The 22,992-nt window shown below is 52.9% G+C and overlaps 9 protein-coding genes across 9 annotated transcripts; 4 read left to right on the top strand and 5 right to left on the bottom strand.

Moving 5' to 3' along the window:
• Positions 1 to 717: 717 nt before the first annotated feature.
• Positions 718 to 2,067, bottom strand: J4E86_000611 (uncharacterized protein; the record flags this gene model as incomplete). The annotated part of the gene is made up of 1 exon (XM_051441184.1): positions 718 to 2,067. The coding sequence occupies one exon, from the start codon at positions 2,065 to 2,067 to the stop codon at positions 718 to 720; it is 1,350 nt and encodes a 449-aa protein (XP_051307355.1).
• A 731-nt stretch (positions 2,068 to 2,798) lies between these two features.
• J4E86_000610 (uncharacterized protein) lies at positions 2,799 to 3,396 on the bottom strand (the record flags this gene model as incomplete). The annotated part of the gene is made up of 2 exons (XM_051441183.1): positions 2,799 to 3,118; positions 3,168 to 3,396. The coding sequence occupies 2 exons, from the start codon at positions 3,394 to 3,396 to the stop codon at positions 2,799 to 2,801; spliced, it is 549 nt and encodes a 182-aa protein (XP_051307354.1).
• A 937-nt stretch (positions 3,397 to 4,333) lies between these two features.
• Positions 4,334 to 4,811, bottom strand: J4E86_000609 (uncharacterized protein; the record flags this gene model as incomplete). The annotated part of the gene is made up of 2 exons (XM_051441182.1): positions 4,334 to 4,620; positions 4,673 to 4,811. 2 exons carry the CDS (start codon positions 4,809 to 4,811, stop codon positions 4,334 to 4,336), a joined length of 426 nt encoding a protein of 141 aa, XP_051307353.1.
• Positions 4,812 to 5,438: 627 nt separating this feature from the next.
• On the top strand, positions 5,439 to 6,478 carry J4E86_000608 (uncharacterized protein; the record flags this gene model as incomplete). Its single annotated transcript, XM_051441181.1, has 4 exons — positions 5,439 to 5,486; positions 5,521 to 5,959; positions 6,007 to 6,131; positions 6,173 to 6,478. 4 exons carry the CDS (start codon positions 5,439 to 5,441, stop codon positions 6,476 to 6,478), a joined length of 918 nt encoding a protein of 305 aa, XP_051307352.1.
• A 988-nt stretch (positions 6,479 to 7,466) lies between these two features.
• Positions 7,467 to 10,428, top strand: J4E86_000607 (uncharacterized protein; the record flags this gene model as incomplete). The annotated part of the gene is made up of 2 exons (XM_051441180.1): positions 7,467 to 9,998; positions 10,057 to 10,428. 2 exons carry the CDS (start codon positions 7,467 to 7,469, stop codon positions 10,426 to 10,428), a joined length of 2,904 nt encoding a protein of 967 aa, XP_051307351.1.
• A 2,726-nt stretch (positions 10,429 to 13,154) lies between these two features.
• J4E86_000606 (uncharacterized protein) lies at positions 13,155 to 13,907 on the bottom strand (the record flags this gene model as incomplete). Its single annotated transcript, XM_051441179.1, has 1 exon — positions 13,155 to 13,907. One exon carries the CDS (start codon positions 13,905 to 13,907, stop codon positions 13,155 to 13,157), a length of 753 nt encoding a protein of 250 aa, XP_051307350.1.
• A 396-nt stretch (positions 13,908 to 14,303) lies between these two features.
• Positions 14,304 to 17,515, top strand: J4E86_000605 (uncharacterized protein; the record flags this gene model as incomplete). Its single annotated transcript, XM_051441178.1, has 2 exons — positions 14,304 to 14,439; positions 14,484 to 17,515. 2 exons carry the CDS (start codon positions 14,304 to 14,306, stop codon positions 17,513 to 17,515), a joined length of 3,168 nt encoding a protein of 1,055 aa, XP_051307349.1.
• A 1,679-nt stretch (positions 17,516 to 19,194) lies between these two features.
• Positions 19,195 to 21,093, top strand: J4E86_000604 (uncharacterized protein; the record flags this gene model as incomplete). The annotated part of the gene is made up of 1 exon (XM_051441177.1): positions 19,195 to 21,093. The coding sequence occupies one exon, from the start codon at positions 19,195 to 19,197 to the stop codon at positions 21,091 to 21,093; it is 1,899 nt and encodes a 632-aa protein (XP_051307348.1).
• A 587-nt stretch (positions 21,094 to 21,680) lies between these two features.
• Positions 21,681 to 22,844, bottom strand: J4E86_000603 (uncharacterized protein; the record flags this gene model as incomplete). Its single annotated transcript, XM_051441176.1, has 1 exon — positions 21,681 to 22,844. The coding sequence occupies one exon, from the start codon at positions 22,842 to 22,844 to the stop codon at positions 21,681 to 21,683; it is 1,164 nt and encodes a 387-aa protein (XP_051307347.1).
• Between the last annotated feature and the right edge of the window lie 148 nt (positions 22,845 to 22,992).

The raw sequence follows: 22,992 nt of genomic DNA, 5'->3' as shown, positions 1-22,992 counted from the left end.
CACCCCCGAGCGGTGAATGGAACGCATTGATCTGTTCTTCTCAAATGAAGCAGGCGCGCAAGACGTTAAGACGGTACGGGTCAGAATCGATGCCCATGAGACTGGTTATCGTAAGACGTAGTGCGTCGCGTCGCAACGCGATGCAGTGCGCGCGAAACCAGAGTAGGCTGAGAATTCCAGTTCGACTTTTGGTGTTTCTTCTCCGAAGTCTCCAGACAGCAGCGAGAGCGAAGATGATCATCGCTTTGCGAGAGTTTGCCAGTTTGAAGTAACGTGGATCAGAGGGAAGCCACGTACCGAAGACGCGTGCAGCTCGGAGCACGTACCAGTCCTGGCTAAACAGTGACGTCACGCGTCGATGATCCGGCCACCAGGGCAGAGACGTTGCTCACCATCACAACCACAAACATCAAAGCCCACGAAAGTCGCATCGTTCAATGAAAAAGCACCCGTTTCATTGCAAATTGTCATCCACGAAATAGCCACAGTGGTCAGTGAACGCGTGCTCTAGGGTCGTGTTAGAATGCGCAAAGCAGATCTAAGCAAAAGACGAACAAGTCTGCGAGACGATAAAAGGTTCATGTAATTTACTACGCATCCATGAAAATGCCAACATTCTGAGAGAAGCACTAGTACAACGGTCCGCCTCAGCTAAATTTGGAACAGAAGAAGACGCAATCTAGCGAGGAAGGACGGAAGTCGTCACTACTTCCCATTCTAATCCTCATTCTCATCGTCATCATGCCCCATTTCCCCAGCCTCCGTCTCTTTACCCGCAACAAGATCATCCTGTCTATTCCGGTTGTGGTGATAGTTACTCCTCGTCTGTCTAATGAGCAACGGCGCGGTAGCAACCACCATCTCCAGTCCCTCAAACTTGAGCAGATTTCCACACCTAGCCTTACTGATGCGCATCAGCTCACACACCTTGTCGATGCGTGCACTGAATGTGAGATCGCGGTACTTGTACACGTTCTCCAACTTGCCTTGATCGTAGACATTGAGAGAGATGGGGCCATGGGTGTGCAGGTTGATGGCCATGGAGAGCAGGGCATGACAGACGGTGGTGATCATGGCTGGTGTGTATGGCGAGTTACTGGACGAGAGGGTAGCCCATCGAAGGTCGAAATTGGCGACTGTGGCGCTGTCGATACATTGGGTGATGTCGGTGAAGGCGTCGTACAGCCGACGAATGTAGAATCTGCGGGCCGCTTCGTCTTGGGAAAAGCTGCTGTCGTTTGCCAGGGGATGATAATTGTGGTGAATGACGCGGGTGGCCGCAGCTTGTTGTGCTTCATGGAAGTTGGCGAAATGAATGCTTTGAGGGGGAGCGGCGGCAATTGCGCGTGGTATCTGAGTGGGCGCCTTCGAGAAAGCAGGAATTGCTACTTGTGGCGTTGTTGGACGTGTGAAATCTAGACGCCACGATTGATCTTGCATTGGCTCGGGGGTCGGCACTGTTGGCCGCAATGTCATAGACTGACGTCCGGCTACTTGTTGTTGCGATGTATCAATCATGGGCTGACTTTGTAGTTGTAACTGTTCTTGCATCCACGGTACTCTCGCTTGGGTGTATGGCGGATGAATATGCTGTGGTGTTGTCGGTGATGTCTGCGGCTCACTGAGCAAACCTCGAGATATTTGCGCATGCTGGCGAGTTCTAGCAAAAGCAACCACGGCGGCCGCACGAGCACCGTCTAGACTCGTATCGTTCGGCTCTGTTGGTGTATAGCGTATCTCGTTATACGGATTTCGTTCTTCGTGCCACTGTGGCAGCTGATGGTACTGGCTGTCGCTCTGCTCTGGGGAGAGGGGAATATCAATCTGCCAGGACTCAAGGTCCATATTGTCCATGGTGAACTCACCAAGATCGGCTCCTCCCGCCTTGATGGCGGCGAGAACCTCGGGATGAATGGCGCCAATGACTCTATTGAATAGATCATCAATGGTCTCTGCGTTCTGGCAATTGTTTTCTCCAACGGCGTCTTTCGCTTGTTCGTTGGCCACCGTAACGAACCGCGGATCTTGATCTCCCTCAGACATATCTGGTTGTGGTTGCGGGTTCATCGTAGTTGTGACGATAGTGTGTTACTGTAGTTCGGAAAGAGCTGGCTCTGATGAAAGCCTGAGACTCGGTTGCGTACGCCTTAGGACGGAGTTGTACTGAGTGACGTTACTTCAGACGCCAGGAAGGAGAGGATCATGTGTTGACAAGTGAGATGACATCGTGAAGCACCTATGCGTGGGTAGTGGAACATTGTGGTGAAACTATTGCCTGACAAGCGCACCATCGAGGTGAACTTCCTTGCGACTGGGCACTTCGCTGGGTGAATGGGTGGAACTGGCGCTCTCGTCAATTTGATACCGTCTCATTACAAGGTAAGGCGCGGATGGTAAATGACGGATCGAGGGGGTTTGTTTATTGGTATATTGGTATATAGTGAACGTGTAGTTATAGAAACAAAGCAGAAGTGGGGTTATAAGAGGAAAACGAATGTAACAGACGCAAGCATCCCGTATACGTATCGGACCATGGTGATACTAGAGTCGTCCATGGTTTGGTCTCAACCTTGGAAAGTCTTGCGGTCGATCGGCCTGGTGACTGCCAGGCAAGTGTGAAATCCAGGGACAGGCGGCAAAGAGATCCCCGGAGTGGTCCGCAAGGAGGGGCGTAGATTCCAGATGGTAACAAACGAAGAAAGGCAAACCATCTCCAACAGCACTCACAAGCGCTCTGCGTCCCTCCTTGCGGACCACTCTGGTGTTCTCTCTGTAACCTATCACGGGAATGCGATGGCCTAAGCAAGAGTGGTGGCCGCAAGTCCAGTGGTGATGTGCTGGACAGTGGACGACCCAGAGAGTAGAGGGTGGTCAAAGAACCCCATGTGCTCGAGAGCATTGCGAACAGCGGCGAAAGATGCATCTCGTGCGTCTACGTGCATTGCTCCGACAATGGCTTCGAAGGTGTTCGCCACCATGTCGTTAGATGGGCTGCTCATGCCCCGGTTCATGATGATGAGCTTGTCCAGTCCAAGGCTGAACCCACGTTCAGCAAACTTCTCATTGCTGACGAGATCGTTGCGCATCTGGGTCCAAGCTGCGAGGCTGTAACGCTCACCTGGTATAATCAGTATCGAGCTATGATGAGCGCTGTAGTCTGTAGATACCCTTGTGATCGCGCGCTTCGTACCACATAGTAGCTAGCACAGCATCGATGACAGCGTCTCCGACCAACTCGAGGTCTCTGTTCTTGTGGAAGAGATGGAGTGTTCCTTCGATGCGAAGAGGACAATTCGGTTCCTTCATCTGCAAGGCTTCTGCACATAGCAGCTTGTTCTGGAAGTAATTCCCAGTCATGGTCTGGACTTGCAAGATGCGGCTGTCCATGTCGGTCATATTTGCGAGATCTCTTCGGTTGCTCAGCTAGGCTTTGGTGATAGAGAGTATAGCTTTGTGGGTATTTCCTATAGTCAACGACAGATGCATGGCTTTTATTCATCTTTTGGATGTCTCTGCCTAGTGATCGATCCATTGCAGACTTCACCGGTGACTGCGCCACACTAAATTGTTTAGTGTAACCAGACCGTAGTCGATGTGTCACTGGCAAAGGAGCAAGGCTGACAGCCCCTCGGTCTAAGAAGCTGTGCCATGAACTGCATATGCATCGATCGATTGGCCGTGAACAGCTACCAGAAGCGTTTGAAATTTGCATCATGTAAGATAAGACATGCTGGACAAGACGAATGAAGCGACGTGAGCTTGATTTTCCTGCAATAAAGAAAGCGCAGGATGTCATTAAAACAAGGAGCGATGTAACTAAGGGCAGGTCTTGCGACAGTTGAGTGCCCTGAAACCTATAACCCAAAGGATGCTCAAGGTGCGATGTTGGGATCAGCACCTCAAAGGGTGTTCTACGAAGTACCAGGCTGCATACTTCCGGTGAGCTTTCGCAAGGCTTCCAGACAACTGCCTACGTGCCCGGAGGACGGGTGCCGTTCTGCTGCATGCATTAGAAACCATATGCAGAAGACACGTTGATAATGGCGCAGTGGAATCCGAGAGCGCAGGCTGGTAGATCCAAGCGGGTGCGGCGCAGCTGTGGCTGAGATTTGATGGTCGAGACATCCCCGAATTATCGAAGCGACTTAGAGGCGCCCCAGAAACGTCTTTTCCTTGCGTTCCAGTCTCCTCGCGGAGGCGCAAACGCAGTGAGAAGCAGAATGAGACGCCGACTATTCGTTAAGAGAATTTGGGATTGCCTTGTCTAGCAGATCCCAGAGGTAGCTGTGCCGGGATCTAAAAGTTTGCACATCAGTCAATATAGCATCGCTATTCATAACGGGAAGAGGAGGATTTGAGACGTTACCGTGAGGAGCTCATGGTCGAAGAAACCGAGAGACTGCATGACGCGCTGGACGGCCGCATCTCCACCATCCTGATAAACCGCACCAATAACAGCTTCAAAGGTCGTGGCCGCCATTTTTGGAGACACGACAGGCTTGCTGTCAGCCGTAATGACGCATTCATCGAGGCCAACCTGGTACGCCCGGCGTGCCAGCGCATCGTTGCTCAGCGCGTCGTTGCGCATTTGCGTCCATTGCGCCTGAGACAGCACTTGGCCTGATACCATTAGTACCCCGCAGCACATGTGCAGAAGGAAAGCGTTTCTTACCATTCGGATTGCGAGCATCAAACCAGGCACCGCACAGCACCTTGGCGAGCACTGCATCGCCCAATACAGACAACCTTTTGTTATTGTTTAGGCCAAGAAAGGCACCGTTGTGGATCAGCGCAATCTGCGGAGCAGCCATTTGAACAGCCTCGACAGCAATGCGCCTGTCAGAGAAGGTACACCCGATTGATTCCCCAACTTCGCGCGCTTTCGTTTCGATGTGAATCATTGTATGATGTAAAGATTGATATGTTGATGAGTCGAGATGGGCCGATATGGAGGTTGCAACAGCTGTGGTGCGCTTCGCGTGATGGTGCAGCTTAGGTATCCGGGTTTCTTGGGCTACCGGCTCTGCGAGAGATTGCTGTTGTAGCGCACAGAAATAGCAGGTTGTCATCAACATCAGCTTGAGAATGAGCCATACAGCTTTCGATAAGATGTCCAGACCGGCATGGCCAACGCCGTGAGAACGCCTTTGCCTGCGCAATGATCGCATCCAGACCCCGGCGTGCCGACAGCCGTTCCTGATGAGCGACGGCGCTACGCCAAACCTCTAGCTTCTTCCCAACTAGCACCACCCTACGTCATTCCAAAAACGCATGAAAACAGGCATCATGGGGTTCCCGCCAAGCGGGATTAAACGTTAAGAGACTGGGCATGCCAGTCAGTCAACACATTCAGTACTTTTGCTATCCGAATAAGCGGTTCGCGGACGTAACACCGAGACGGATCTACCGGAAAGACCAACCACAAGGGTCTAGTCACTATGGCAGAAGAGATGGTGGTGCGCGGCCCTGCAGACGTCCTCTCAAGCGTGCGACCTGCTGATTTGCTTTCTCGATAAACAGGAGCTCGGATTCGAGGGTCTTGACAAGTTCACCGACAAGTACTTTGACAAAACCTACGATCGTCTTCCGGCATTTCCCAAAAAAGGAAAGAAGAATCGCAAGCTACAAGCGCAGCAAAACCAATTCCAGCAAAACGCACAAGGCCCGCCTGTTCAAAACGCACAGCAGTCGTCCTACCCGGCTCAGAACGTTTCGCGAAATCCCGACAAAGAGTACACTTCGTCTCGCTCTGTACCGAAGAGTGTAGACGGCTACAACTCGGACCCAGAGATGTATGCGCCAGACTACAGGCAAGACCGTTATGGCCCAGATGATCGGTACTACGAGACGGAACAGAACGACCACAGGGCGCCGGGACCAGGGTTCAAAGTCCCGCGCGGTCGCGACGGACCGAGTGACACCCGCGACATGCAGGTAGCAGTGCGCTCTACTCTGACCAGTATGCAAGACTTAAGCTAACTAAGGACAGCCATACCCACAGCAAAGTCAGCCTGACTACGGTCAACAACGCGGATACGGGGGCGCCGGCGGTAGACCAGGTACCCAACGTAGAGGCTCATCGTGGTCTCCGCCGCGCTCTGAGCGACAAGGCCGACGAGAAACGCGACGCCGTCGGTCTAACTCGCGCTCTCGGTCTCGCGACGACATGAAGAGCCGTCTGATTGCGACTGTTGGTGGCGCATTAGTGGGCGGCATAGCAGGCAATCAAGCGACTAAAGGCAAGAAGTACGACACTGTCGCAACGATTGCTGGAGCCATCATAGGCGGTGTCGGTGCAAAAGAAGCCGCGGGCCATTGGGACGAACGCAAAAGGAAGAAGGAGCAGCAAAGGAACGGTGATTGGGAGGAGGACTACGATGACAACAAGCGCAGGAATGATCGCAGGAGAGACGACCGATACGACCGTGACGATAGGTACGATGACAGATATGAGCGCGATGACCGAAGGAGATACTAGGCATGCTTTAGGATGGTGGGCCCGGGCTGACAAGGTATCCGGGACTTTGGGGCTGGCGCCAGGCGTGCGCGACATTTCTTAGGGGCGAAATTTTCAGGGCTCCGGTATGGAGTTATGGATGGCGCAATCTGGAACACGATACCTTTGTACGATTTGACGAAAAATGGATGACATGCAGGAGCAGTAAACGTTTGCTGCGGGAATGACGTGCGACGTGCGAGCCATGTCTGCGACGTGATCTGATGCGAAGGGGAGGGGCCACGCGACGGTGGAAGTTCACAGGAGGCGCCAGGGGGCCGACTGTCGGTGCGGTGGTGGGCTGCCGTTCGTAATAATAGCCGACACACGAGGCACATCTCTGTGCTTTTTTGCCGATAAAGAAATTCCAGAAGGCTTCTGGAGGGTGTGGAGAAGTTTTGAAGCGGATGCGGGCGTAGCAGACACACTGTGTAGAGATTCCCAAGCTTGATAGCCATGATAAGAGGCAAGGTTGAGCTCGGTGTTATAGCTAAGGCTGGCATGCGGTTTCGAGAAGCCTAGTAGAAGGTTAGGCTGATCCACCGCGTTGCGGGACCAAGCCTCGTCCCGCAATCTATCCATCATCTCTCCGAGCAGCACGCTTCAGTCACAAGAAATTATACACTACACAGCAGCCAGCACGCACCGACCCACTGCAGGTTCCCGAGCTGCCCTGACCCAAGCTTTCCGCCCGCCCAGCTGCAGCATTGCTCAGTCATTGTGCTACCCACCCGCTGCGCTTCGTCTGCATCCCGCTCCTTCGCCGAGCAATCATCTCGCAACCCAGAGACACTCGAGCTGCTGCACCGCGCATACCCACGCACCACCATGAGCTGGTGACTGCCCGACAACTGCATCGCCCCTTCCCCACCACGCACGAGCTCCTTCCCTAACCGTCTGACACCTGCCCCTCGATCCTTCCCAACCGGCAAGTTTGCCTCTGGCGCCGCTGCCGGCCACCAACACGACGATGCGCCGATACAGGCCTGGAGGAGGTCCCGTGCGGGCTCATGGCGGCGTCCCGGTGCCTGATCCCTTTGCCATGGTACGCGCATACGACAGCGACTCCAATCCCGCCCGCCCGATACGTCCCTCCCCGCTGGCCGCCTCGACGATTCAGGGTCTACCGCTAGACCTGCTCGACCGCCTGCGCTCCTTCCCGCTGTTCCAGGCAGCCCCCGACTCCTTCCTCACCCAGGTTGGCCTGCACCTGAAGCCGCAGCTGTACCAGCCTCATGACACAATTCTCACCGAGGGCGAGACGGGCAAGGCCATGTACTGGCTGGTCCGCGGAGCTGTGCGGGTGACATCGCGGGACCAGGAGAGCACATACGCAGAGCTGAAGCCCGGTGCGTTCTTTGGCGAGATCGGTATCCTCATGGACATCCCCCGCACCGCCACCATCATAGCCAACATGCGCTCGCTGGTAGTGCGCCTGAACAAGGAGGACCTCATGAAGGAGCTGCCCGCGTTCCCCGAAGTGGAAGTGGCCATCATGCACGAAGCGCAGGAGCGACTGGCCATTTTGCAGCGCAAGAAGTCAGAGTTAGGAGGCAAGCGTCCTGCGATACCCATGCGTCAGATCACAGGCAAGCGTGACCGCGAAGATGGCGACGTGATCATGGCCGAGAGCGGCACTCTACGCGAAGGCGAGATCAATGCCTTCAAGAAGAGGAAGTCTCCCAGTCCGGGTCTCGCTGAAGCCATAGCCCATAGTGCCTTTGGAAGCGGCAGCATTCATGTGCGGCCGCTGCTCAAAGAGCTGCCTCTCTTCTCCGAGCTGCCCGACGACATCCTCCATTTCATTGGCATGCGCGCCCAACCCTGTTCGTTTGATCCTTTCACAGACATAATAAAACAGGGCACACAAGGACGTGACGTCTTCTTCATCGTGAAAGGCGAGGTTGAGGTCATCAGCATGAATGTACCAGAGCAGAACGGTACCACTTCACCCATAGGTCGTCGAAAATCCATCGCCGCGGGCGAGCAACATTTCCAGGAAGTAAAGGCCCGATTGAGGCCCGGGCAATACTTTGGCGAGGTCGTCAGTCTCTCGCTTGCGCCACGCCGCACCGCTACGGTCCGCTCCGTATCGGCTGTCGAATGTCTCATGATCAGCGGTGACACTTTGAATCACCTCTGGGAGAAGTGCACGCCAGATGTACGCCGACAGGTCGAGTCGGTCGCGAAAGAGCGGTTACGGACCGCCAAGGACGAAGATGTACACATGCTGGACGCGAACAGTACACCCAACATCAACGATCTAGCCATCGCGGACCATATAATACCCCGTACACCACGACGCAAGAAGAGTGTGCCAACTGTCACTTTCAATGACACCATCGACATCGACAATCCGGTGACACCCACCCGGAGAGACGAAAAGATGATGGAACCATTTGATCCAGACCCATTTCTTAATGTCGATTTGGACAATGTCAGGTCGAGGTCAAGGAGAGGCTCACTAGCTCCACCCCCACCTGGATCAATACCGGACTCGCCGTCTAGCCCAGCAAAAACAGATTTCCCCAAGTCACCATCGCCCGGTGGCTCGCCCCTTTCCCCATCACCATCATTTTCCATATCGAAGCATGCGTCCACCCCACCAGAGATGCCACTCGACTATAAACGCCCTCGGCTAGTCAACAGACCAAGTAGATATGGAAGAGGCATACTGTCGGATCAAGTGCTCACTAAGATTCTTGCGAATCTAGACATACACGAGCTGATGAAGTTGCGTGTAATCTCTTCGCACTGGAACAAGTTAATATCAGAGTCGCCGGATATACTCCACGACCTTGATCTTAGCAAATACAATCGCAAAGTCACGGATCGATCGCTTGTAGACGTAATATGCCCATTCGTAGGCAGTCGTCCACGATACATCAACATCAGTAACTGCTTCCACGTGACAGACGAGGGTTTCGCCGAGCTGGCAAAGACTTGCGGTCCGAGCGTAAGAATCTGGCGCATGAAGAGCGTGTGGGACATCACTGGACCAGCTGTACTGGAGATGGTGCAGAAGGCGAAGGGTCTTGAGGAGGTCGATCTCAGCAACTGCAGGAAGGTAGGCGACAACCTTCTCGCTCGCGTGATAGGGTGGGTGGTCCCAGAGATGCCACCTCAGATGGCAATGGCGCATGCGCAACATCAGGCTCAGATAAATGGTCGCCGACAAGGAAAGGGTGCTAATCAGCCTGCTCCGCAACCGCTGCCACCTGGTACTGTTGTTGGATGTCCGAAGCTACGACGTCTCACGCTGAGCTACTGCAAGCACATCACCGATCGCAGTATGGCACATATCGCCGTCCATGCAGCAAACCGCATCGAGAGCATCGACCTAACAAGATGCACGACTATCACCGACGTTGGCTTTCAACACTGGAGTGTCTATCCGTTCCCACGGTTGACAAAGCTGTGTCTCGCAGACTGCACATATCTGACCGACAACGCAATTGTATACCTGACGAACGCAGCAAAAGGGCTCAAGGAACTGGATCTCGTAAGTCCACTATCTTCCATTTGATGCTAGGCAGAATGCCCGTACTAACGCATATCAGTCTTTCTGCTGCGCCCTTTCTGACACCGCAACTGAAGTCCTTGCTCTCGGCCTCCCTTCACTTACACACCTCAACCTCGCCTTCTGCGGCTCCGCGGTCTCGGACACTTCTCTTCGCTGTATATCCCTACACCTCCTCGAACTCCGAAATCTCTCTGTACGAGGTTGTGTCCGCGTCACTGGCACTGGTGTTGAAGCTGTCGTGGAGGGCTGCAGAGACCTCGAACGCTTCGACGTTAGCCAATGCAAGAATCTGGGTCGATGGATTGAAGCTGGTGGTGTAGAGAGCGTAAAGAGTCGCGGAAGAAACGTCAAATTCATATGCGTTAGCGATGGGAGGTGGAGAGATGGCAAGGGGAATGTGAGGAAGTGATGAGGAAGATGACTTTGTATGGATACTATGTGTATGGTATATGTCAAGACGGCCGCGGCGATACATTTGGCTGATCTACGAAAGCGTGTACATTGAATCATGATAGAGGAGAACTACGATACGGATGTCGGCTTGATTGTATGTGTCTCTTGGTGGGGGTTTTCGCATCTACGCAAGATACCAGGCTTTTGTTCGGTGTATTAGCGATGTATTACTTGGAATATTAGATCTCCTTGCTCATGATAGCGGCTTCTTGTACGTTCTGATCTCTTCCACGAACTCAGGAAGGATTGTGTGTAGTTTCTCTTGTTCTTTCAAACTGTATTACACGGCGACGATGAGCCTCCTGCCCGCGTGTAATCATTTAAAATGCTCTAGCTTCATTTGGGTAGGCGTACTCTGGAGCCTAGACCATCGACACTCACCGGGCCCGACTTCGTTGCATACCTAGCCAAAGTCTCTGCCCTCAGAGTCGCTCGCCCACAATGTCAATATCAGCGAGGGAATCCGATCGAGCACATATCTCGGCGTCAGTGGTACCTCTATTACTTGATTCTGGTCGCTAACAAGCTTGGTAGTATGCTAAGAGATGTTGCACGTCTCTCAACCAAGCCTCAACAATCGACTCGCGAGTGTTATCGACGTAGAGTGGAAGTGAGAGTAAAGATCGAGGAGTACTCCAAATCCGAGTGTCTTACTCTCTGCTTGATGATGCAAGAGAAATTGCCTCGCGAGCTGAGAGATATGGTCTACGAAGCCCTACTTGGAGAACCTCAGAACTACTACCTTGACGACGATGCGCACGGTTTGGGATTTTCGGATCCAGCTAACATTGTGGCTCACAATCCCCACATCGGCGACAAAAGGTTCGTCGGTGAAGAAACACTCACTGAGTTAGCGGAAATGTGGTATCGGCACTCAGTATTCAAGATTTTTGGCGATAATACCGTGGCTTCCCTATTCGGCACCCAAATCTGGGAACTGCCTGATCTTGATCCTACTCGATTGATACGCCAAGTATATATGCGTCTACACCCCAGATATCGTTCGGGCGAGAAAACAGACGCGAATTTGGAAGTCGGGGAAGAGCTCCTTCTGCCATCAGACTTTGAGCAACTTGCGAGGCTGCACCAACCGGCTACCTTTACGATCGGCATTTACTTTGGGCATTGGTATTATCATGGGGAGACTGAAGAAGGTATGAAGATTTCTGTTGAAACAATGTCCGAAAGAGTCTTCCCAGTGTTGAGGCAGCTGATTACTTCCGGCGTGGGCGTCGCTGTTAAAGTCTTAAAGGCGGCGCCTGTAAATGTGGGATTGGAACATCTTGATAGCGAGGGTTGGTCGAGGCTGGTTCGGGCAGTGCATCGCCGATAGTGAGCAAAGACACTAGATCACTCACTTCAAAAGACTTTGGCCAATATGGATGGGTATGGGAAGATTCCAGGTATCTCGATTATGTCTGATTCCGGCTAGTCAACGCCTGATCGAGACTAGCCACGCTTAGCCTCATTCTCCACCTGCGCATCTAGCTTTTGCAAACAACCCGTTAGTCCAGATACCATACAACAGATTCCCTTACTCGCTTGATCCCCAGCATGTCATCGAATAGAATGTCTTTCGATCCGACTCTTGTGTCTAGGTGAGCGCTGCGCTTTCACTCGCAGCGTCTTTACTCACTATCTCAACAACAGTATGCTAAGGGAAGCTCACCGCCACGCAATGCATAGTGCATTACTCCGATACGAAGCGTGCAAACACGTCGAGAACTGGGCAAAATCGTCGTGTCTTAGTCTGTGCACGGAGATGCAATCGCGATTACCCCGCAAGCTACGTGACATGGTCTATGCATCAGTATTTCAAGATTCTGATAGCTTCGTGGTATCTCACGACATCTTACCAGACGTACTGGAAAGCTACCAACATCTCTGCGATACTACATTTGTGGGTCAGGAGACACTCGTTGAACTAGCCGAAGAGTGGCATCACCACTGCATCTTCCACCTCAATCTCAACTCCGATGGGCGAGGTCTGTACGATACAGGGGAAAACATTTGGAATCTGCCCAATCTGGATTTTGTCCGACATATGCGCCACGTACAGGTCGAGATATGTCCTCCATACGTGGAACAAGATGAAGGATCTATTGACCTTGAAGGGATGCCGGAGGGGTGGCAGTATCTGTATAAGCTGCAGCGACCGGCTACGCTCGCCCTGAAGGTGGATTACGACGAGTGGACGGTAGCTTATCGGCCTCAAGATTTGCATGACGACTTCGTGGGGCTGTTGACATACTTGATTGGTGCTGGTGTCAAGGTAATTGTTGAACTTACAACTTCTCATAGATCCAACCCCTGTAGCGGAAGTGTTGGTTTGGAACATCTTGAGAACGAGATGTGGTGTTATTTGCTTGACCGAGTGTGGCATGGTCAGACTGGTTAACACATGGAGTTCCTCGGAATAAAAGCAGAAGTAGTGAAAGGCCCTGTGTGGATCTTAATTTTGTTATTCCAAGATTGTTGCTCTTTCATGGAGCAACCCGGCGCTGCCTCCCATTGAGGTTTACATGAAAACGCGTTCAGTCTTCCGTCCTAGGTCGCCCAGAGTTTCGATGCTTCTGGATACCACGTCCTCGACGTCTTGTTGTATCCGTCTCGAGTCGTGCGCGTTGCCTTGAGGGTCGCGCTGAGATGACGATATGATAGACTCTGTCCCTCTTTGCTTCTTCATCCAAACCTCTTGCCGTATCCTTTGACCACATCGTCTAATATGGTACGCATCCTCTTGCACCCTTCGATACCCACTGCCAGCATACCCTCTAACCTCTCCATTCGTACCCTGGTCTCCATGACGCACACAGCAACGTTATCGGTATCCCCCAATGTCCCTACCGTCAAGAACGGCAGCTCCAATTCCTCCTGGTTGTTGAGATCCAACAGCGGATCATCGGCAGACGCGTTATCCGCCGCTGACGCAGAAGCAGAAGAAGCAGCTGTACAAGCGACCAGATAATCTGTCATAGGTATACCCGCATCAATAAGCGCCAATGTTGACGCATTGATACACGCAGCCAATAGCGACCCATCCTGTGAAATGATGTGGACGTTCAACGTAATCGTCGAATGCGGGTAGAGATGCAGCAGCAATACGCCCTCAAACGCCGACCTCAGGCAGTGCTCCATCTCACTTGTCCGCTTATCGCTCTTCCTCTTCCTTCGCTCTACACCGCTGAAACCCGCGAAATTTATCTCGACCTCAACTTTGGCCTGCTTGTCTGCGCCGCCTCTTTGCCCGCTCTGTTTGCCCTCGGCAGGTCCGGTGACGGAAACGAGGATCTTCGTGTTGCCCATCTCGAGATATGACGACCCATCGGCGGCGGCTTGCGTGGAGATTTGCGCGTGGATTCGGCGGAGTTCGTTCCAGCGGCGGCCATCGAGGCGGAGGAGCGCGAGAGAGTAGGTGCTGGTGTCTAGCGGCATCTTGGTGGTGTCGCAGGAGTTTGAAAGGGTTCTATATTGCGCGACGCGATTTGCCGACTGGAGACTGTGGTTCGTGAAGACAGCTGATTTTGGCAGGGCGTGCAATTGCGCGCGATGATGCGGGCTTGCAGGCTCGAGCTCCAGATTTTGGCGGAAGTTCTTGCAGGGGTCTGCTGCTAGTCGCGCCCCGCTTTCACGTGAGAGCGTGTTAGCGTGTTTGGGTAGCTTGGTGGCGCTTCCTTTCACGCTCCACTCCAGGTGCTTCCTTCTGTGACAATCGCCGCAGATCAGGACCGTGCGCCAATATGCGATTGTCAAGCACCGGTACCAGTGATAAGCTGAGCAAAGTCACACAGCGTTCACGAACGACCCCTGTTACCCGCCGCCTCAGCCATCATGTCCTTCAGTCGTGACAAGTCAAAGGATGAACAGAGAGCGCAAAGAATTTTTGGCGAGAGTGGTGAGGAAGATGACGATCTTGACATCATCAAAACGTCTAGGAAAGGTTTGGATCTCTCCCAGTATATTGACGGTCAGTCGATGCTTCCCCTACCTTCATACGCTAATACTTGGTAGTCCTGACTCAAAGCCAGACTCAGTCGCAGAGGGCTACAGACGAGGTCACAGAAGACGAAGACGAAGAGGACGACGATACTGATGACGATGCATTGGAAGAACCAGAACCACGAACTAGAGATGTCACTAGCTCAGGTACCGATGACGATGAGTTGTTAGAAGCCGAGTACGATACAAGGGCTTTTCACAAAGAATGGACGGGACGCAAGACCGAGAAACGGAAGCGCACCACTGCTGAAACCAACCGAATTCGCAGTGAAAAGAAGAGCAAAGCAACGGCTGCAACCAGTATCGTGGGTCGCAGACTTCCACCCAAGAAAAATGGCTATGGTCCGACAGGCTTCAGTACCGACACCTTAGCCGATGATGAGGGCGCGACAGCTTTCTTAGACGACCCCATTCCTGACTACTTCATATCGCGACAGAAGACACTCAAGAAGTTGCACGAATCTGGACTGCGATACCCTCCTAGCTATCACGACGTTGACTGGGACAACGCGGGCACTGAAGAGAAGCCAGAACTTGACAACTCCGTACAGCAGCAGCGCGAAAAGAAGGACATCAGACTCCGCGGGTCGCATGGGATCATACCTGGCCCCATCGCTCAATGGTTGCGCGACTACCAGGTTGAAGGCGTCCAGTTCTTGCATGAAAAGTTCGTCAAGCAGACCGGTGCGATTCTAGGTGATGACATGGGACTGGGAAAGACTATCCAGGTAATCGCGTTTCTTACAGCAGCATTTGGTAAGACGGGCACTGAGCGCGATGCCAAATGCATGCGGAAGATTCGTGGTCTGGGCAGGGCTCGTTGGTATCCGCGGGTACTCATCGTCTGCCCTGGTACGCTCATGCAAAATTGGGAAGATGAGCTCTCCAAGTGGGGCTGGTGGGAAGTCTACAAATATCATGGCCCCGACAAGGCAGATCGGAAAGGCGTCCTCGGCGCTGCAGCTAAGGGCAGGTTAGAGATTATGATTACGACATACACGACATACCGCAATCATGAGAGCGAGATCAACACCATCGACTGGGACTGTGTCATCGCTGATGAGTGCCATCAAATCAAGAGCAAGGACTCCGAGATCACCAAAGCAATGAACAAAATCAACGCACTGTGTCGCATTGGGTTGACAGGTACCGCGATTCAGAACAAATATGAAGAGCTCTGGAACCTCCTCAACTGGGTACGACCTGGCGCATACGGGTCAGCCCAAGAGTGGAAGCAGAAGATTAGTCTTCCGCTGAAGCTAGGCCAGGCTCACGATGCCACCAACGCTCAGCTTGCCGACTCGCGAAGTCGAGCTCAGGATCTCGTTCACAATATCCTACCTAGTGTCTTCCTTCGGCGTATGAAGACCTTGATCGCTGACCAGCTACCAAAGAAGAGCGATCGCGTCATATTCTGCCAGCTCACCGAGACTCAAGCTGACGCCTATCGAACCTTCCTTGAGAGCGACAGGTGTGAGTACATACGCACTTCAAGGGAAAAGTGCGATTGTGGGTCCGGGAAAAGCAGAGGCTTCTGCTGTTACTCCGATGTCGAAGGCGAGAAGTGGTCAAACTTCATCTTTCCCTGCATGGTCACATTCCAGAAACTCGCAAATCACCTAGCCCTAATCGTGCCAATGTCGAGCGAGAATCCAGAGAAGCAAGACAAAGATCGTCAAACACTGGAGCTAGCCTGTCCGAACACGCACAACGATCTCTTCAAGATTCGCGACAACATCTTGGTACAGTCTCAGCGAGAGTTCTGTGGGAAGTGGAAAGTACTGCGGCGACTACTCGACTTCTGGCACTCGAACGGCGACAAGGTCCTTATCTTCTCACATTCCGTTCGCCTGTTGAGGCTACTTAGAGGTCTCTTCGATGTCGACGGTACCAAGTACAACTTCTCGTACCTTGACGGCAGCATGAAGTACGAAGATCGCTCCCAGGCTGTTGCAGACTTCAACGCAGATCCCAACCAGTTCGTGTTCCTAATCAGCACTAAGGCGGGAGGAGTGGGTCTGAACATCACGTCGGCTAACAAGGTTGTCGTGATGGATCCGCATTGGAACCCAGCCTATGACCTGCAGGCACAAGATCGAGCGTACCGTATTGGTCAGACACGCAACGTTGAGGTATTTCGACTAGTGTCAAGCGGTACCATTGAGGAGGTGGTCTACGCTCGTCAAATCTACAAGCAACAGCAAGCGAACATTGGATATAATGCATCGGAAGAACGTCGCTATTTCAAGGGTGTGATGGATCAATCCACCAAAAAGGGCGAATTGTTTGGTCTGGAAAACCTCTTCACCTTCCAAGAGCACAGCGTGCTGCTTCGCGACATCATGCACAAGACGAACGTTGCTGAATCAAAAGCCGGCGTCAACGCTTATGACTTCCATGTCGATGAGTCGCAGTACGATTCTGAGGATGAGGATATACTTTCCAACAAGAATCTCGGCCTTGATGACGACGCTAATATCGCCGGTATCAAGAAGTTCGCTGATTCACTTCTATCTACAACCACTGGTGGCAAGGGCAAGATGAGAGCCACAAGGCGCACTGGGTCTGATCCAATCAACGCAATTCTTGCGAAGGCTGGAGTTCAATACACGCATGAGAACTCGGAGGTCATCGGACGCAGCGAGATAGAAGCTCGACTAGGCAAACAGGCCATGGAGGTACGCAACGACATCGATCTTGCGGGCAAACGCGTCTTCCAGGGTACACAGTCGCAATCTCAATCGCAGCATCGGTCCAGTAATCGGGATGATGGGGATGAGACCGACGCTGAAGGAGACGACGAGGTCCATGTTACAGGAAGTGCGACGAAAGGCGAATTCAAGATCAACTACCGGTATAGACTGAGCGAGGATGTGCGGAAGCGGCAGTTCTGTAGCATGGCGGAGAGTATGGGCTTTGATGATCCGGTCGAGTTTGCGCTACTTGTGGAAAGCAGTACGCAAGAGGAGAGGAGGAAGATGCTCGAGCGCTTCTATCGTGGGCGGAGGAGGCAGATGATGGGTGATTTTGGTACACCGAGATAGCCTACTCAGTCACTCCAAGTGTCGCGCGCACTTGCTTAGAGGTCTTTAAGGAGGCATTCGCGAATGTAGATATCCATATCACCCATAAATATAATGCCGTGGTTGTCGTTGCGTTACGTCGCACCTTCCTGCACCGGCTCGCTAACCCCACAATCGCACCCAGTCACTCGGTTACACTAAATCAAAGCTTTCCATACATCACCACGACGCCCAAGAATGTCAATTTGCGGATTTCAGCCTTGACATGGGGAAATCAGTAAAAATATACCGTGCAAAGTAAATGGCTCGTGGTGCAAGCGATACGCAGGTAGTGTACCGATCCAGGCAAGGCTGTTGCTGTTGCCTCTTACCTTCGTCTCAGTCGTCCCTTGTATCTTCATGGGTTATTTACCATGTTCATTCGCTCCTCGATGTGTTCTTTTGACTATCGAACCAAGCGCCTTTATGAAGAGGCGTCTCATCCGGATCGACTGGAATTACCAGCAGGCTCAGGGCAGGCATGCGCTCCCAGTAGTGTGATTGAGACACCCTCCCGACTTTCGCACACTGCCGGGCTGCGATCCGAACTTTAGCCAAGATTCAGCCATCGTTGGCTAAAGCATACCGCGGGGAACAACGTGCATCATGGTGCATATCCTCCACGTCGGCACGAGCACGTCTTTCCAGCCAGTGGAAGTAGAAGCCGAGAGGGTGGTCGAGTCAAGACGGAGAAGAGCTAGCGGAAACGGATAGGCTTTTCTGGACTTTCTCTAGCGGTACGCGGATGTGTGTCGGAATGCAGCGATTACCTCCGCAGTGGTATGGCAGTGGTTACAGTGCTAAGGAGGCTAGCTTTGCCATGGCGATGATGGCCTTGGTATCCTCGTTGCACCGGGATTGCGGCTCCAAAATTTCGGCCGGGTACGGGCGTAGAAAACGTTGCGCCAAATGTTACGAGATTTGCAGTCTACTGCGGTTGGCCTTTGCGGAGACAGAAGAGGAGCAGTCTCTCTTTACCACCAAGACATACGATCCTCACTCGGAGCTCTAAGCACTCACTGACAACACTGTTATCCTGGAGAAGGCACCGAAATCTCATAACCGGCATGCGGCACGCCCCCGGATCGGACGTTTTTCGAATGCTCCGTAATCGTGAATGTCGAGTCATTTACGAAGGGCGGAATGTGGAGTTGCGCGTCAGACCCAGGGTGCGCAGTTTTTTGTTTGCTCACATGACAGCTGAGCTACCAGCTCGAAAGGGTGTGTCGAACCGTTCGTTATATGTCATGAGCATTCGTAGCGTGTGCGCGCACCCAATCACCAATCTGCCGGACCAGTATTCGGCGGGAAATGAGGGCTTAGCTTCGGGGGCTTTACCCCGACCCACGTTTTCCCCACAATGCACTCCACACTCATCGCCTTGGCAAATCGTCGGCTCCAGCTAATGGCAATCTCGACTGCGCCAAGGCCAATGAGAAGCTGGTTGTTGGTACGGGTTCCAAGACGACGGTCTATCCGAAGTTTCCCCAAGCAGAAGCAGAACTTCAAAGTCCCTCGGACGAAGCGCACATGTCGGCAACGCATCGTGACGGGGTGTATGAAGCCAGAGTACAAATACCTGGGTCAAGGCCGTCTACCGAACAGTCAGTAGCAACCGACCTCACCCTTCACCTCGTGCCTCAACTCATACTACCGGCAAGATGGTCGCTCGCAACCGCAGTCAGCGCAAGCTGAACACCTTCACAACGCTGTTCTTTGCTGCAACAGCCATGTCAACAGCCATCCGAGTTCCGACCTCAAGTGGCGCAAAATACCCGCGAATGACATCGCGGTCAACAGAGATGGACTCAGCACCATACCGAGATGCTTCTCTATCGGTAGATGAGCGTGTGGAGGATCTCATCCAACGCATGAACATGGAAGAAAAGGCCGGACAGCTCTTCCAGCAGATCAGCTTCCCAGGACCTAACGGAACCCTATCGAACACAACTGCGCCGTCAATCCAAGGAAAGCACATGACACATTTCAACCTCAACGGTGCCATCACCGATGTACGCCAATCTGCGCGGTGGCACAACAGTCTTCAGCAGCTGGCTTTGGACACCAGACTCGGCATACCGGTTACGCTTTCTTCGGATCCCAGGCACACTTTCGTTGATGCCACCGGCAGCCAGATCGCGGCAGTCAAGTTCTCGCAGTGGCCAGGAAGCTTGGGATTGGCAGCACTACGTGACGCTGAGCTCATCCACACCTTTGCGGATATTGCACGACAAGAATATAAGGCTGTCGGAATCAGATCTGCTCTACACCCTCAGATTGACGTAGCCACCGAACCGAGATGGGCTAGAATCACCACGACAATGGGCGAGAACGCCACATTGACCGCTGAGCTTGTAGTCGCATACATCAAGGGCTTCCATGGCCCCGGTGAGTTCGGAAAGGATTCAGTGACCACAGTCTCAAAGCATTTCCCTGGAAGTGGACCGGTCGAAGACGGTGAGGACAGCCACTTCACCTACGGCAAGAATGCCACGTACCCAGGAAACAACTTCGAGCATCATCTCATCCCCTTCAAGGCTGCTATCGCAGCTGGCGCAAGGCAGATGATGCCCTACTACTCTAGGCCTATGGGCACCAAGTACGAGGAGGTCGCCGCTGGCATGAACAAGGGCATTGTCACCGACCTTCTCCGGGGCGAGCTCGGTTTCGACGGAATCGTCGTCAGCGACTGGGGTCTCATCACCGACGGCATCATCGCAGGACAAGACATGCCAGCTCGTGCTTGGGGTGCTGAGAACCTGACTGAGCTTGAGCGTGCCGAGAAGATCTTGAATGCCGGTACCGACCAGATGGGCGGCGAGGAGCGCACTGACCTTGTTCTCGAGTTGGTAGAGAAGGGCATCGTGAGTGAGGAGCGTATCGACATGTCGGTCCGCCGTCTCCTCCGCGAAAAGTTCATCCTCGGCCTCTTCGACAACCCCTTCGTAGATCCCGAGGAAGCCGTGGCCAATGTGGCCAGGAAAGAATGGGTCGAAGCCGGATATGAGGCCCAGAAGAAGTCCATCACACTCCTTACCAACAAGGAGTCAACTCTCCCACTCAAGGCTTCCGACTGCTCCAAGGCCAAGTTCTACGTCGAAGGTATCAACAGCACTTACCTAGAGGCTCGCGACCTGACCGTCGTCGCGACCCCCGAAGAAGCCGACTACGCCTTCCTCCGTATGGCCGCCCCATACGAGCCCCGCCCAGGTGGTTTCGAGAAGAACTACCACTCTGGCTCTCTCGAATACAACAGTACCGAGAAGGCGCGCCAGGCAGCCATCTACTCTGCCGTCCCCACCATTGTTGATATCTTCCTTGACCGCCCTGCTGCTGTCCCCGAGATTGCCGAGCAAGCCCAAGCCCTCATGGTCAACTACGGTACTAGCCCTCAAGCCTTCCTCGATGTTATCTTCGGCGTAGACGGTAGCGGTCCGGAGGGTAAGCTGCCGTTCGATCTCCCGAGGAGCGACGAGGCGGTTGAGGCGAGCAAGGAGGACGTGCCGTTCGATACCGAAAACCCTGTATTCAAGTTCGGACACGGTTTGAGGTATGAATAGGAGGACGCGCTGTCGAGCCGCTTAGATAGATGACGACATAATGAGACGGTCCTAAAGTCATGATAGCTTAATGTATTTGTTGATACCCATGCCTCTGTTTGTTCTTCGATGTGCTGTCTGTTCCGCTGCGCACCGCAGTCGAACCGTAACGGTAGATGTCATCTGTTGGGTGCGCGGATCGCGTAGCATATAATGATATCTCCAAAGTGTTGACACACGGCAAAGGGAAAGAGCAATGCCGTTCACGCGAATTGCGAGTAGCGTGCTGATTAAGCGAGACGCGTCTTCCCTGCCAGCCGCGTCGCGTGTTTCTGACAAGCTTCCTCAGAATTCCCCCAACGGCGTTCCTCGGCTAAGCATCTGCACACGCACTGAATATCGTATCTTTAGCCACTATCGATTTCATCATTACTTGTTATCCCCTCCCAATACCTTCATATTTCGAACTAACTCAAAAAGCATTCTACGTGCTCGGTGATAGCACGCTACCTGCCACCGCGAAGAAGCCAAACATAGCTACAGTCATCTTAACTACACAACGCTCTACACAAGGAGGAAGAAACCGAGTGAGCGTAAGCTCTTCTCCATTACCGGAGTATGTCTTCCGCCTTGCGTGATAGCCATTCCTCGTAACTCTCCACCTGATTCATGCTACCCACGATGTTGAATTCGACGTCTCTACGCCCCTGAAGGCGCCTGCAGACTTCCTGGACCAGGCGCTCTTCACGTACCCCCGTCAGTGCGAAGACGATAAAATCGTTATGATGAAGGTAGTGCCTTACATTGTACGTATGCTCTGTGTGTAGTCGCACAAAGCCAAGCTGCGGAATCGAATGCAATGCGCCTACAAGAGCCTCGACGCTAGGACTGACCAAAGGCTGACCATGCAGGAAGAATTGTTCCATCGCCTTCCGATCGGGGGAACCCATTATCATGTGCATAGGTAGCCACATATCCAGTGTCCGCAAGTTTTTGCACTCTCGAAGCAACGCGAGCATGGTCTGATAGTCGTGGTGCTGCGCTTGCTCATAATCTGTATACCTCGCTTGCGCAGTGAAGCCGGCGAGGGCGCTTCTACCTAGAGGGCCGATTCTTTCGAGGAACCGGCGAACGACGGAGCAGTAGCCCTGTGGGTGATAATTCTCTAGGACAATCGTGATATGGATTTGAGCCCAAAAGAAGGTCTGAACCTCTTTCCGGATCTGCTTGTCCAAGGCTCCGACAACATGCAACGCTGAGATGGTGCGGTCATAGCGGAGTTCTCCAAGATCTAATTCCAGATGATGTGTCCGGTAGCGAGAGAGAAATAAGCGACCACTGCTGGCAGTCATCTCCCAGTTTCCAGCTTGTGCGAAATCGCCCGAAAGAGGTTCGAAGAGGGCGAGATCATAGATCATGTTTCGGATCTCACCAGGCAAGTCCGTGAAAGAGATTCTGGAAGGATCCCTCTTGAATTCGCTGGTAAGCATCATCTCTGGGTGCTCACGAAGACGACGCTTAGCCTGACGAACCGGCCTTCTCGTGTGTTCCATGTGCATCTCTCGAAACTGACGCTCAAGCATGTTGATCATCCGTTGCTTTTCTCCACCTTGGAACATCCCGCGCGATTTCATCTCCTCGCGAAGTTCCGAATAACTCATGGCCGCATAATTTGGCATGTCGTCAGCTTCAAGCCTAGCGAGTCTTGTTTCGGAAGCGATGTAATTGGAGTAGCTCATTTCGGGCTTTGGCTTTGCTGCTCGTCGCACCATATTGAGAATATTTGGAAGTTGGGGGCTTGGATTGACCTGTAGTGCGTATGGAAGATAAATATTGCGGGTGTTTGCGGTTTTGAGGAGAGAAATAGTTGTGTGTGCGTTGTGCAAGCAACGAAGACGCAGCGGCGACCATCTTATATTG

The sequence above is a fragment of the Alternaria arbusti genome (assembly GCF_024043155.1).
Source record: "Alternaria arbusti strain BMP 1465 chromosome Unknown scaffold_1, whole genome shotgun sequence".
NCBI classification, from domain to species: Eukaryota; Fungi; Ascomycota; class Dothideomycetes; order Pleosporales; family Pleosporaceae; genus Alternaria; species Alternaria arbusti.
The sequence above is the reverse complement of the archived record's forward strand: the minus strand, read 5'-3'. Positions and strand labels throughout refer to the sequence as shown.